At 35.6% G+C, this 13,647-nt stretch overlaps 2 protein-coding genes across 2 annotated transcripts; one reads left to right on the top strand and one right to left on the bottom strand.

Annotated features, from left to right (window-relative positions):
• Positions 1 to 1,841: 1,841 nt before the first annotated feature.
• GCK72_005795 (uncharacterized protein) lies at positions 1,842 to 2,729 on the top strand (the record flags this gene model as incomplete). Its single annotated transcript, XM_003102440.1, has 5 exons — positions 1,842 to 1,961; positions 2,006 to 2,116; positions 2,162 to 2,305; positions 2,479 to 2,559; positions 2,610 to 2,729. The coding sequence occupies 5 exons, from the start codon at positions 1,842 to 1,844 to the stop codon at positions 2,727 to 2,729; spliced, it is 576 nt and encodes a 191-aa protein (XP_003102488.1).
• Positions 2,730 to 2,978: 249 nt separating this feature from the next.
• GCK72_005794 (uncharacterized protein) lies at positions 2,979 to 6,046 on the bottom strand (the record flags this gene model as incomplete). The annotated part of the gene is made up of 7 exons (XM_003102429.1): positions 2,979 to 3,084; positions 3,133 to 3,500; positions 3,546 to 3,686; positions 4,062 to 4,145; positions 4,324 to 4,416; positions 4,468 to 4,618; positions 5,865 to 6,046. The coding sequence occupies 7 exons, from the start codon at positions 6,044 to 6,046 to the stop codon at positions 2,979 to 2,981; spliced, it is 1,125 nt and encodes a 374-aa protein (XP_003102477.1).
• Positions 6,047 to 13,647: the final 7,601 nt, after the last annotated feature.

Below are 13,647 nucleotides of genomic sequence, written 5' to 3'. Positions count from 1 at the left end.
GCGATTGGGAGAGGAGAAGCAGAGAGAGAAAGAGTCCCACCGAGAGAGATTATTACAGAATAGAGAGTTTCTGAAGAGACGGAGAGAACACTGTGGTGTCTGTGAACGGAGATAGAGAGTATATCTCAAGAGAGAATAGGGAGAGCTCGAGAAAAGGAAGAAGAAGCACCCCAAAGGATGAGATGATGCAGAGAAGTGAGAAGGTCGACGACGACATCGGCGGGAGGGTGACATGCATTGTTGGACACACAGAGAGACTCTACCTCCTTTCCCTCTATCTCTCCTTCTCGTTTCCTCTCTCATCTCTCTGTATGCATACTGACACAGCGGCCTTTGCGTATCTCGCGTGCGCACTGACCCCTACAGCTGGCAAGCAGCCAACTAACAGAACTCTGGTAATATCTGCGTGTCTCGAATATCGATTGCTTATTTTTCCTCGTTCCCTCCCTTTTCTCGTAGTTACAAAGAGAGGGTTGAGGTCTTCTCCACGAGTGACGGGGGTTAGATGCGCGCTCGTTTAACAATAGCCTCTCCGCGCATACGGACTGCACGCGGGGTCTCGCGCCGTCGCCGACGACGACTCGACCCACCGACCTTATTTACTGTGAGAGTGGCGAGAGGAAGCTGGCCGACATTACCGCGATAGCAGGTCAATACTGTACAAGCGAGACATCAAAAACAGAGAGATAGTAGAGTAGGCGTAGCTAGTCGGATGAGTAGAAAAGACACATCCGAGTTCGCAAGGGATCTCAAGATCTGCAGACTATCATCATTCAACAATCGATTATGAACTTTGTTCGAAGTGGAGGTTTCCTGATCTGATCTAGGTCGCGTGTCAAATGTTTTTCTTTCTGAAAAAAGGTGCACTTGAATACTTGCTAATGGAAACCGTGGTAGAAGCTGATATACTAAATATAATACAGATTTTTCAAAGACGATAAAATAAAATTGGGAGAAACTATACAATAACCAAAACACTATGTATATCGAACTTATCCAGAATAGAAAGAAACACCCTCCACGATTTTAACTCACTATTAGTCGTTAACAACTTTTTAAAGAGCTTTGATTACAGCCAGAGAATGACGGATGACTGTTAACAAACTAAATATATCAACCTGAGCTCCACGGAGTTAATAAAGCTTGAAAACAGTCCGGTTTCAAATTCATTACGGTAGCTTTTGAAGAACAAAACGAAACGAAACAATTTTAGATTTAAGAGACTCATTTGATCATAGTTGGATTATGAAATATATTACATTTGAATAAGCCCAAAAACTTTATCGAAGATACATCCGGCTTACAGTATACCATTTCGATTTGTGAACTTCTGAATTTGATTAGGCAAACTCAACCACAGATCGGGTAAAAATCAGTGGCCCGAAAATTATGGAAAATTCCTTTTGAAAAACAAGCAATATATTAAATATTGTATGATTCCTAGTAAGTGAAACTCATATAAGATCATTTTTGACAAATACTTTATCTGAAAACTTTTAAATTATTTTTACCTATGATTATTTGAACTTATAAAATTTTTAAGTAGCCCTATTTACACTACAATAGATACAAAAATATGTATTAGTAGGAAAACATGAAGTTTTCGGATTTGAAAAATAAAAACTCGAAAAATATTGAAAACAATAAACAGGGCGCGGTACGTAATTATGGAGTGTCGTAGTGCGTCCGAGTCTCCCGTTTTTGTTCACTCTCTCGCACTGCAAATTTTTTTTTTTTTTTTCTGAGTCGAAATTCGACCCGAAATCAGCCAAACTCTTCAATTTTTCTATGACGCTTTCTTTTCCATATACTCATTAGAAAACTTCAACATTTTTCCCAGAATGCATCTTTCAACGACACTATCTCTGCGTAGAATTCTGAACAGTGGATTTCACCCATTCCAAGTGATTCCAAAACCAGATGTATGGATGAAGCGAGAACGTCTTAATCGGTTCACAGCGGTATGTTTTAAAATTTAAAATTTACCAATTAAAACGATTTATAGTGGCAATACGCTTCGGAGAGAAGCACAGTGAAAGGAGCTTACCGAAAAGAAGACAAGATCTTCACGTATTTGAGCATGCAACGCGAGGATGAGAAGAAACTCGAGAAATTCGTAAGACATTTTCTTCTTAATTGATGAATGAATGGCTGTTTTTAGCACGCTGAAGAACGAGTTCGAACTGCTCTTGCTGAGCATGACATGGAATACTCAAAGTTCAAGACAGTTCTCTCACAGTCACATATTCTTCTCGACAACATATGCCTTTCACAGCTAGCTATATACGAACCAAGGTCTTTCAGAGTAAGGTTTTGAAAAGTAATTTTTTAAAAACCCGTTCGATAAAAATATAAAAATATGGAAATTTCTCTAATTACACGAAATAACTGTGAATTAAGTTTTTTTTTCTTTGCTTCTGACATGAGATCATGCTGAAATTCTCTTGATTTGAAAATTAAAACATGACATTTTTCCAGAGTCTCGTTGCATTTGCTAAAGAACTTGCTCGCCAGGAGGGAATGAATGTGATTCCAGACGACTCTGAATTTTCTTATGATGTTGGTTTCATGATTGAATATATATATTTTTTTAACTATGTTTCGTTCAGGTTCATGTTGATAATAAGTCAGTACTCCGTAAACCACTTCCACGAGCTGTCGAGTACACACGAGGAGCCACTGAAAATCATACTAACAAGCCTCGAAAACTGCGTGAAGAAGAGTATTAACATGATTTTTGTTAGTTCTTTCTTGTTGATCCTCTTCTAGAATCTAAATAGTTATCTTTGTTGTTTGTAGCTTTTTTCAGTTTTTCAATGATATCGAATCTTCCATATTTATTTAATCAAATCATGAACTCTATTCATAAATACATACAAAAAAGAAAAATGCAAATTTTTTGGCTATTTTTGGTCGCTTGGCACTTGATTAATTTTGGTGGCGATGAATTGGATGTATAAGAAGAAGACACCCGTGTCTTAGAGAACCGCATAATTTTCTGATTTGTCAATGTGACAATTGGTGATGATGATCGTGTTATGCTCCAGAAGTGCATCGTGTCCAGAAGAGCTTGCGGCGACCGGGCTAAAATATTATTCATTTACTGGGGGGAAGAAGCTTCAATATTTATACCTTGGTGGGGGACAAACTGTAGCAAATATTCTTCCGATTGATCGAACACAAGCTAGCTCCTTGAATGCTGAACGAATTTTGCCATTCATTGAGCAGAGTAAAGTAAAGATAATAATAGAAGTGAGCAGTGTGAATAGTTCTGTTAAATCTCCCAATTCATAAATCAATTTGACACTTGATATAGTCGAAAGAACAGCGAGAACTCCTTGTGGAAGTTCAACGATAATAAATAAAACCATGATTGCAAGGATCATATTTGTAGTTCTTGAGTGTTGTTTGTCTCGTTCCACATTTGAGAAACGTGAACTCAACACTTGAATTTTTTTGAGTTGATCCAGAATGAGACATGTCATTATGCAGAGTATGATCTGAAATAAAATTTTTCTTTCAGCCTAATTATAGATTGATCTTACCGAAGGAACGACTTTTGCAACCAGATAAAAAAGCCAGAAGTTTAAATTTCTCAACCAAATACTTTGAGTATACGTCAATTGATAGGCAACTTTATTTCTCAACATTGGATATCTTTCAGCACATCCCTCGTTTTCGGTGACCTAAAAAAGGTTAGCTTGGAGGAAGAGACGACATTTTCTTTTTCATTTCTCTGAACTTTTCAATAAAGTCAACAACATTTCACCGCGACTTCTCCATATTTCACACGTATATTTCCAAATGTCTAGAGAGGAAAAGTCCCTATTTCTGCCACTCAAAAAGTTGTAGAAGGACGTGCTTGTAATTAAAGAAAAAAAGAAGAAATGTAAACAAGACGTCTTTTAATGAGGTCCAATCAAGAAGCTTTCTCTCTTTTTGTAGAAAGAACTAATCCGCTTCTAACTCTAATTATTTTCAGAAGATCTCTTAGAATCACCAAAAGTAGGAAGTCTATGTGGGTTGTTGTATAGAGATTTAACATTTCAAAGATCTCTTACTTCTGTTAGTTGTGAAGTAAAATGGAGTGGAATGCACAGGAAGATTACGCTCACGTAGATTGCAACGATTGCAACTCGAGATTTCTGAAATAAGAAATTGTTAGAAGATGGAACTGAATTCCCAGTTTCAGAGATATACAAGACAAAGAATGAAAAGGATTTTGATCTTGTTCTATAGTTTCTCATTTCTACCGTAATCCAGACATCATATTCACATCTGTCTCAACTTTCAAATACATCGATGTTTCATCTGGACCCTTACCTGCCATGTGAACCACGGTACATTTGAATTGGCACTTGAGAGTTGAGCCAATGAAAAGAATCTGATCAATGAAAGAGCAACTACATGAAACACCTGAAAATGGGAATCTTTGGAGATAAATATGAATCACTAGAGTTCACTTACAGCTGACATATGAACTAGAACTGAAATAGTTACGGAGAAATGCATTGTGGATGCCATATAATAAGAGAAGAAGAATGGTTGACATAGTTGATCCGACATGAATTTGAAGAATGTTGAGTAGAGAAAGTTGATGCATAAAGCTAGTTGACTGCTGAAAATGATAAAAAAAATACTGTAAAACTGTGAATCATCTGGAGCCAGCCCCCCGTTTCTTTTCTATAGTGTCCCATGTTTTGTTGATTTCATTAATACGTCACATTCCCATTTCCACAAAGATCAAGATTCGGTCATAATGTTGTTTTTTCTTCCATTCAAATTCACTAGACTCTAAAAGGAAAAAAGGAAGGACCAGGTGCACTCACTCCCCCATATAACAACTTCCGGAGGATACAAAAGTATGATTTGTCATCCCTCACTCTCGTTTTTTTTTCTTTTTCTACTACTTCTTCCTTCGATTTTCCGGATCGATGCGCTCCCGATTGTTTACAGAAAACGCAAGAAGTCAACCTTTCTTTTGCAGAGAAAGAGAGCATTCACGTTGTTTTCATTTATCTTTTTCTCTTCAAGTTCTTCCTAATGAAGAAACTGAAAAGACGAGAAAGGAGTAAAGAGTATGTCAACTGACAGGAAGGAAGGACCTCATGATTTAGAGTACGACAAACTCGAAAGATCCAAGAATGTTAAGATTAAAAGGTCTAAAAGTAGGAAGATAGGTCTAGACCACACGAATTACTCACGGAGAATGTGACGAAGGTCTTCTTATTTATCTATCTTCTATTTTTTATTTGTTTTCTGTCACAATATTTCAGAAAAGATATCGATAAAGATTATAAAGATATTAGCAAAAATGCTGAAATTCTTCTAATTATCTATCCAATTCATTGTTTTGAAAAGTCTTGCATCGACAGATTTTTGTTTTTAGGTCACGAACTTTTATTCGTTTCCAGATTTCCCCTCTAGATATAACTCTTTCGAACCAGAAATCTGAAACCCCCAGAGCCCATCGAATCGACCACCAACAAAAAAGAACTATGAAGATGTTAAGTGAAGATTAATCGAAGTCGGAAACACATTCACGATCCCTTATTCTTCTTCCTATCCCCCCACTAAAAGTCAATAAATTCTGTCAACTAGATTGAATAGCTTTTTTGTTCTTTTTGTTCATGTTTTCCAGATTACATTCGTAACGTATTCACGAATCAGAGAGAATTGAATAATGGGTTGATTGGTGAAACGAATGAATCTTGTAATGTTGGAATACGATTATGTAAAATGTCAAGAATTCTTGAAGGAAAATAGGAAAGGGACGTCGATACAGATTAGGACTAATGTGTGCTGAAATAGGAAAAACGTACTACGGAATTAGAAATTTTCTGAAACTACAGTAACCTACTTACCAACTCATCGAGATCAGAAACATATTCGTCGGATTGAGCATTGAAGAGAGCGTTGTTATCGTGAGCATATGTCCGAGAGCTCCCGAGATACAAAGCAGAAGAACCATCGGAGGATGAAATATTCTGCCATATTCGAGAAGAAATGTCTCGAATACGGTAGTGGAATCGGTCGAATTGCTCATTCTGAAATGAATTTTAATATATAAACAAGAAGGGATTCTTTTTGGGAAATAGAGGAAGTGACTTTATCAACTGTCTACGTAATTTGCTTTTTTCAAATTTACAGCCCTCCATAACTTGAAAATAATCTATTATTGCTTACTTAGATTCTGAAATGAAAAATGAGAAAATTTTTCTTGAGTAATTTCTCTTTTAAAAAAGCTTTTTCGTCGAAAACCAAAGGAAAATTCTAGTAAGAGAAGACAACAATTAAGATGATGAGGTATCCAGAATAATACTAAAACTCAATTTCAAGAATATTTATGGTAGTGGAGGAGAGAGAGGTTCAAATGAAAATAAAGAGTAAACAGATTCAGAAGGATTCAGATGAATAAGTTTCTGTAGTCTTGACGATCTTCAAATTTCAGGAAGAACTGGAAAAACTAGAAAAATGAACTGAGAGAAATGAAAGGGGGCAATCAAAACGAATAATCTTTTGAGCGGAAGAAAATGAGATAGAATAGGAAAAGAGGGTGGGATTAGGAGCCGCCTCCTTGGAAAAAATGAAAGAATAAGAGAAGATGTGGAAAACAAAAAAGAACGGAAAGATGATCTTAGATGGTAATCAGAAAAAGGATAATACAGAAGAAAGAGGATAGTAAAGCACATATTAAGAGGATCGTATTTTAACGTGGGTGCTTTTTATGGGAACGGATGAACTGAAAATAGAGTATTTGGAATGTTGAGGTGGCTGTACCAGTTTGGAACTGATCAAGTATCTTCATGTGAATTGGATAGTCTATACTTATTAGGGATAGATAACGTAAAAACTTCTAAAAACTACAATAAAATTGTTCTGAGATTATTGAATTGGCTTTCATTATCTTTCGACAAAAATAGCGTTGAAAAAATCTGGCTAGAACAAACATAATTACCTAAAGGTTTTTCCTCGTTCATATTTTGATTTTTTGACACAAAAGAAGATAAGGGTTTAAGTGAGGAACCTTCCATCAGATTATACATTGTCTGAAAAAAGAACACCAACTGACACGGAGGAAGTTCACTTTATTTTCATCAATTGAATTCGACGATGTTCGATTCTTAGAACATTATCGATAGACTTTCGAGATTCTCTAAAAGTACTCATGATTTGAAAAAGGGTATGGGAAAGAAAGTGAGTCAGTTGAGTGGGAGAAATGGTGAATCAAATCCCAATTACGGCGTGTTTCATTCCCAATTATTGAGAGTACTGCAGCGCTTTGTGTGGGAGAAAATGAAGAAAAAGAAGAAGGAGTGGGGGAATTGTTATGGAAAGGATTGGGGGCGGAGCTTGGTGATTCAAGGAAAACGTTCTGGAACCTTTTGTTTCAGAAATAGATTTTCGGGAGGGGTGACTGAGAGATTCTCAAGAGCAACAAAGCCGAAAGCTACATTGAGAACAAAAACTATTACTCCACAGAAAGCAGATGACGAAAATAATATTGTAACTGAAAATTCAAAAAACCGGAAGAAAAAACGATGAGATCACCTGTATTGAAAAGAAAAGGAATTAAAAGGAAAGAATATAAATGTGTTCAAAAACAATCTGATGACTCTAGATGATTCTGAGAACGTACTGAGATCCAGTTGAAAACAAATGAACGAGTTTTAAAATTCGTTAGTCCATAAACTGTTCGTTTAAATTTTGTTCCAGTTATCAAGAAGAGTAAATATTCGATGAATTTCACAAGAATAGGACGTCCGACTTTCCAACAAAAAAACAACCCCTTTTTATAGTAACATATTAAATAGGAAACGTAGCTGGTACACCGACAAAAACGTCTTCTTCAAATCCACTCAGTGAAAAAAGAGCATTTCATCCATCCGGTTACTAAAAGGTGGGCGTGTCTTCTCTCCAAACTTGCTCTTATACTCGGAAATGGGCGTGGCTTTCATTCAAAATGAAATACTCTCTCTCTTTTTTTCTTCTCATTACTGACAATGATTTATGTGAATCTTGATTAAATTATAAGAAAAACTACAAGTATGAGCCAAAAGAAATGGGATAGAGAGAAAGCGAACACTAAAAAATATAAAGAAAAAGGGAATAAAAAGTCAAAAACAAGGCAATAACTATTGCATATTAATGTAAAATCTTTCTTGACACCAACCCCTTACCTTGTGAGCCAAACTCCTTGAAACCGCCACCTTGAATTTCGTTTCTCAGATTTTGAATATCACGAGAATTCTCTGAAATAAAGAATGGAATTATTTTTTTCTGGAAGTGCAAAAACGGATTGAGAAAAGAGAGAGGAAAGCGAAAGGAAAAAGAAAAGTAACTGGGAAATCAAATCAAATCAAAATCGAGTTGGGCCTAACAAAGGGAACTTTTTCCGCCTCAGACTCTTTTTGGGCGGAGAATAAGGAAACTGGGAAGGACACATGTCTGGACTAAGGTCAGAAAGGAAACGGAACTTTGTGTTGACACTCGGATTGTTTTAGGAAAGAGAGAAGTTAAGAAGAATTGAGATATGTATTGTCGTCCAGACACGTTACGAAGAATACGACACAATCATTTGCAAGGCGACAAACAAAGGACGAGAAGCCAAGATTTCTATATTTATGGTCTAGAACATCAGGAAATCAGGGTTTTTGGTTATTTTATTCTGATTTCGTTGTAGGATTCCGGATGGTTTTATGATGTCATATGGATCCGTTTTAACGAATTCTTCAGAAAATCTGTGACAAGAACATTAAAGTCTTCAAAAAAAGTGTGTAACGTCATACATGTCAAATTATATTTGAAACTATGAAATAATAATTTTAATTTTGAATGATGTGAACAACATTGTATGGAAGGGTCTAAAAATATTTCGAGCTTTGAAAAAAAAACAGTATTTTTGATAAAGATTTGTGTTTTCTAAAACTGAATTACCAATATTGCCTCCCAATTGGAAACCAACAATGAAAACTTACAAAATGAACACGCATAATCATAGAAAAATGGAAAGTGTCATCATTTGAACTCCCTCTTCCAGCAGGAAAATGATACGTCAGTAGAAGATGATAGAAAAGAAAAAAGAAAAAAAAAGAAGGAATTTAAATGCTCAATACAAAACACATCATAAACACCTCGACACTAGAAAAAAACATTTTGTTCCTGAAAATTCCAAAGTATCGGAAGAAAAAGGTCAAAGTTTGGGAAGTGTGGGAGGGCGAAAAGGGTCCGACAACATGCCGATTTATTTCTTTTTCGACACTGAACTTCCCTCCTTTTCGGATTCTCTTCTTCCTCTTATCCCACCTAAATACTTTTCCATTCACATCTTTTTTCTGATAAACAACATTCTTCTAGGAACACATCGTTCTTATGTTTATGAAATGAGAAACAGAGAAGAAATCATTTTCTTTTGTGGAGAAATTTTGAATTCCAAATTGAGAGGAAGTGTAGGTGTACTGCTGCTCATTAAAATGTGTTATACCACAAGATATTTTGTAGACAAACAGAAGGAAGTGGGAGAATTATTAGGAAAATAAGGATCTTCGAAACAAGTATAAGATGAGGAAGAGCTGAATATGAAAGATCAAATATTCATGGAGGTTATAAAGGCGAACGTGGGGGAATTTCTAGAAAAGAAGAGAGGCAATAATGATGATGAGGTCGAGTGGGAGACAACGTATATTGAAAAATGTAGGAGTCCCGAATTTGGTTGAATTGAGATTAGCAGTAGAAGCCGTATGAGTTCTAGAAAAATATACAGTTGAAGTTCCAGGCTGCTATCTGACAACTAAGTAATAGTTTCAGAATCGAAATTCAGACACTTTTTGAGATATCGAAAAATTCGTGATTTTTTGTACTAATTTGCTAGACTGGAATGCTCTATGTTAGGATTAGGAAAAACAGATAGGTTTGGGAGAAATAAAAGTAAGAACTTTTTGTTGTACTGGGGAACCAAGTAAGAATGATTAGTAGCAGTTTATCTGGAAATGCTAACATATATAAACAGGACTCACTAGATGGAGTAGTGATAGATATTGAAAGTGTAGATCAACATTTATTTTCTCGTTCTTCTCAGTTTTCGAACGATATTTTTCCAAAGTTGGCATGCTCAAAACACAAAATGAAAGAACAAGTATATAAGAAAATAGAATTCGATGCGAAAATCGAATATCCTGGTTCGGTTGATCCCATCTCGTTTTGCATCGGATTATACACGAGGAAGAAAACACTTGCACTCTGACACTATCAATCAGAAGTGCTTCGTCATTAATTCGGATTAAGGTATCATCATCTGTAGTAGTCGTAGTAGTGAAATCTTATTAGGGTTTGTTTTTAAATTTAACCAAATAGTCGGATAAATCTGATCTTTGTTTCCGTTTTGGGGGAACCAGAGAAACAAAAGTTGGAATGTTTTTAGATACACTAACGTCAATGTCCTGAGAAAATGCTCTAATCGAACTTCTAAATTCTCTAAAATTCTTTAGAACTATGTTCTTGATCTATTGAGTTACATATTTAACAAGGGTTTCATTAGACTTTGAAATCTGGAATTTGAGAATTCTTTTGTACTTTGACTTGATGATGATATGGTGTTAGCGATGGAATAAGGATCAAGACAGATTATTGCAACTTATCTCCAAGAAAAAATAAGCGAGTGGCCTGAAATATTCAGGGGTCAGGAAGTTCTTCGTGCTTTTATATTCTATTCTGAAGGTCAAACATCTTTTTTGTTCTTATTCTTTTGATGTGCAAGTGCACACCTGAAGACACCAAATGTCGGAAAAAAGTCATCGGAGTAGTCGTAGTTGATATGACATACGGAAATGATGTAACGAGAAGTGAAGAGAATGAAATTGGTTGATGTTTGGATTCAGATCATGGTAATGTTTATTTTGCCATAGGTTCAAAAAGCATAAGAAGTTTCTTACCATTAACAATATGCCAATTTTCTTCTCGAGAAAAAAAAAATGAAAACATCGGTCTCCAGTTGTAGACCAATGGGTATTCTTCTGAAAGGCTTAGTCGATGACTCCCAGAGGCTCATCTAATTTGATTGGAATCACAAACGAGAGGGAGAAGAAAACGGAAAGAAGAGGTCATGTTTTTGTGATTGACTCCAGAAAAAATACGTTTTTTTTTCATGAAACCAAACCCATCACATGGCACGAAACCATTCGAAATGTACGAATCACTTAATAGAAAGAAGAGGTGAAGAACAATTGATCGTTGGTTTAGAAATTAGAACAAATGACGACACTTCTTTGGATTTTAAGTGAAAATGATCTACGAACAGGCACATTAGAATTGTCGAAAGGATTACTGTTGATTGTGAAGAAGAGGTAAGAATTGATAGCAAAGTGCAGATCTTCGTTTGTCGTGGTCCCCCAGAACCAGAAAATAGGAAATCACAACTCAAGAATTCAGAAGAAAATATGTGTTCCACATTAGTTTTTAGAGAAATGTACAGATGCCATCAGGTGACGGAAAACCAATAAAACAGAGGCAGAAGTAGCACTTAAAATATTAATTACACATTTTATTGCAGTCAGAGCATGAAGATTTTGAAATTGAAGAATGACTTGGTCTTTGTCGAGCAGAAATCTCTACAAGACTTCTAGGAACATAAAGCATGGATGTGAAGATGAAGATGCAATTGCATTGAAACTTTATATTCCAATACAGAAATGTGGAGTGATGATAATGTCAAAGTAGGGGAAAGTATGACCTAGTTGGAATTGCGAGTAAATAAATAAACCCAACTCGTTACCAATTCTCAACGTTTTTTGGTAGGCAATAGGTCCCTTTTTTCGGACTTCCCATAACTTGAGGGGTCCTTAATATTGAATATTTCAATGGAAATAACGAGAGAGAAGAGGTGAAAAAGATTGGAAACTCTTGAAACAAGGAAAGAAGCTATTCCAAGTACTGGGAACTTACGTGAGAAGTGCTTGAGAATAAGATGAAACAGAAATAAAATGAATGACGAGAAGAAGCAAATTTATGACATTGAAATTGGACTTGCGGGAGGCGTTACGGAGGTCGAAGAGCGGACTCCCGATTGATGGAAGAGCAATGATGGATTCTGAGAGCTATGTTATTGATAAACCTCTCATTTGTATACATGACAGGAGACTGAGGAAGAAGGAAGGATGCCTGGATCAGCATCTACTCTAAAACTTCACTCGGAAGAATCATATTCAAGCACTCATCATTCGTTTCTCTCAATTTAAAATTATTTTAATTTCATTTTTCGGTTACTGTAAGTTCTCTCTTTCCATGTTTCCAACCGACCAGAATTCAAACACATTGGGGGTTCATATACATATTATTCAAAGCATAATCACTCAAAATGTAATCTAATTTCTTAAAAACAGAATGGACCAGAAGAACAAACTGAATATAAAGAGAGCAATGAGTAGAGCCTCCGAAAACAATTTCCGTGTATATGCCATATGTATTTGTAAGAGAAAGTGAGGGCGGAGAGCCTCGGAAACCTAATAGCTTGAAGAACCAAACACAAAAAAATAACATTTTTTGGAGGAAATGTCGAGAGAAAAGACACAACGAGAGTCCGCTTTGTTTCTTTTGCTGATTCGATTGATATAATTTAATTAAAGATTGAACAAGAATCAAAGTTCTTTTCTCAAGGGTACTAACATTTGACCTGTCTGTACTAGAATGAGAATTCAAATACAGCTTCCTACTGTTTTCATCGATGATTTTCTGAAAATACTTTTTTTTTTCAGAACGTTTTCTTCAAATATCATGATTTCCAGGTGTTCCGATGTTATTTCGAGATATGATATATTCGATGACTATTGTTTTTTATTTCTCTGTGACAACAAAAAGAAAATCAGACGTACGACTGAAAACATTCTCTGTTATAATCAGCCGCCCACAAACCATCAGATACTACCAGACTGGTTTTTGACCAAGTATTAAAAATAACCCAAAAAGATGAGTGGGTGCAGAAAAAAGAGTGTGTGATACTCAAAAAAGTTGGGAAAACGGAAATTGGATATTTGATGTTAGATACATCTTTCAGGAATATGTTGGAAAATTTTTAAAATGAAATGATGATTGGAAGGGAAACTTTAAGAACAGATAACACTTACTGGACGGAATTTTCCTCGCAGCAAGATCTTATTTCTACAGTACACCCAAGCCTTTGAATGAATTTATTGAAACGGAGGAGTAAGTCACTGGCAAGTTACATTTGAAATAAATTAAGATGAAACATTAAATTTAGACCGGGAGCACAGATTAGAAATTACTTTCGTTGAAAAAAAGATATTTTTAGAGCATGTTATTGGTAGAACACTCATAAATGTTCTTCTCGAAAGAATAGATGTCTGTTCGTATTTTTATACATGTGAGATAATTCTTTGAAGAAAAAGGCTTTAATCAGACAGAAAAATGATGACTATAGAAAGAAAAAAATAAGAGTATCTGGAAGGTTTTAGGCATTTCTCGGATGAAGAACTTGACTTGTCTGGAAAGTTGTTTATGATAATAAGTACAGTATTTGGTAACATCGAGAAGATTACTTCATATGCAGGGATATTCAAATATAAATATTCTCACAGAGATTACTGGAATATATTCTGATTCAGAATCTAAATACTCCATTTTTCTCCAAATTGT

Source organism: Caenorhabditis remanei, chromosome II (assembly GCF_010183535.1).
Source record: "Caenorhabditis remanei strain PX506 chromosome II, whole genome shotgun sequence".
Lineage (NCBI taxonomy): Eukaryota > Metazoa > Nematoda > Chromadorea > Rhabditida > Rhabditidae > Caenorhabditis > Caenorhabditis remanei.
The sequence above is the reverse complement of the archived record's forward strand: the minus strand, read 5'-3'. Positions and strand labels throughout refer to the sequence as shown.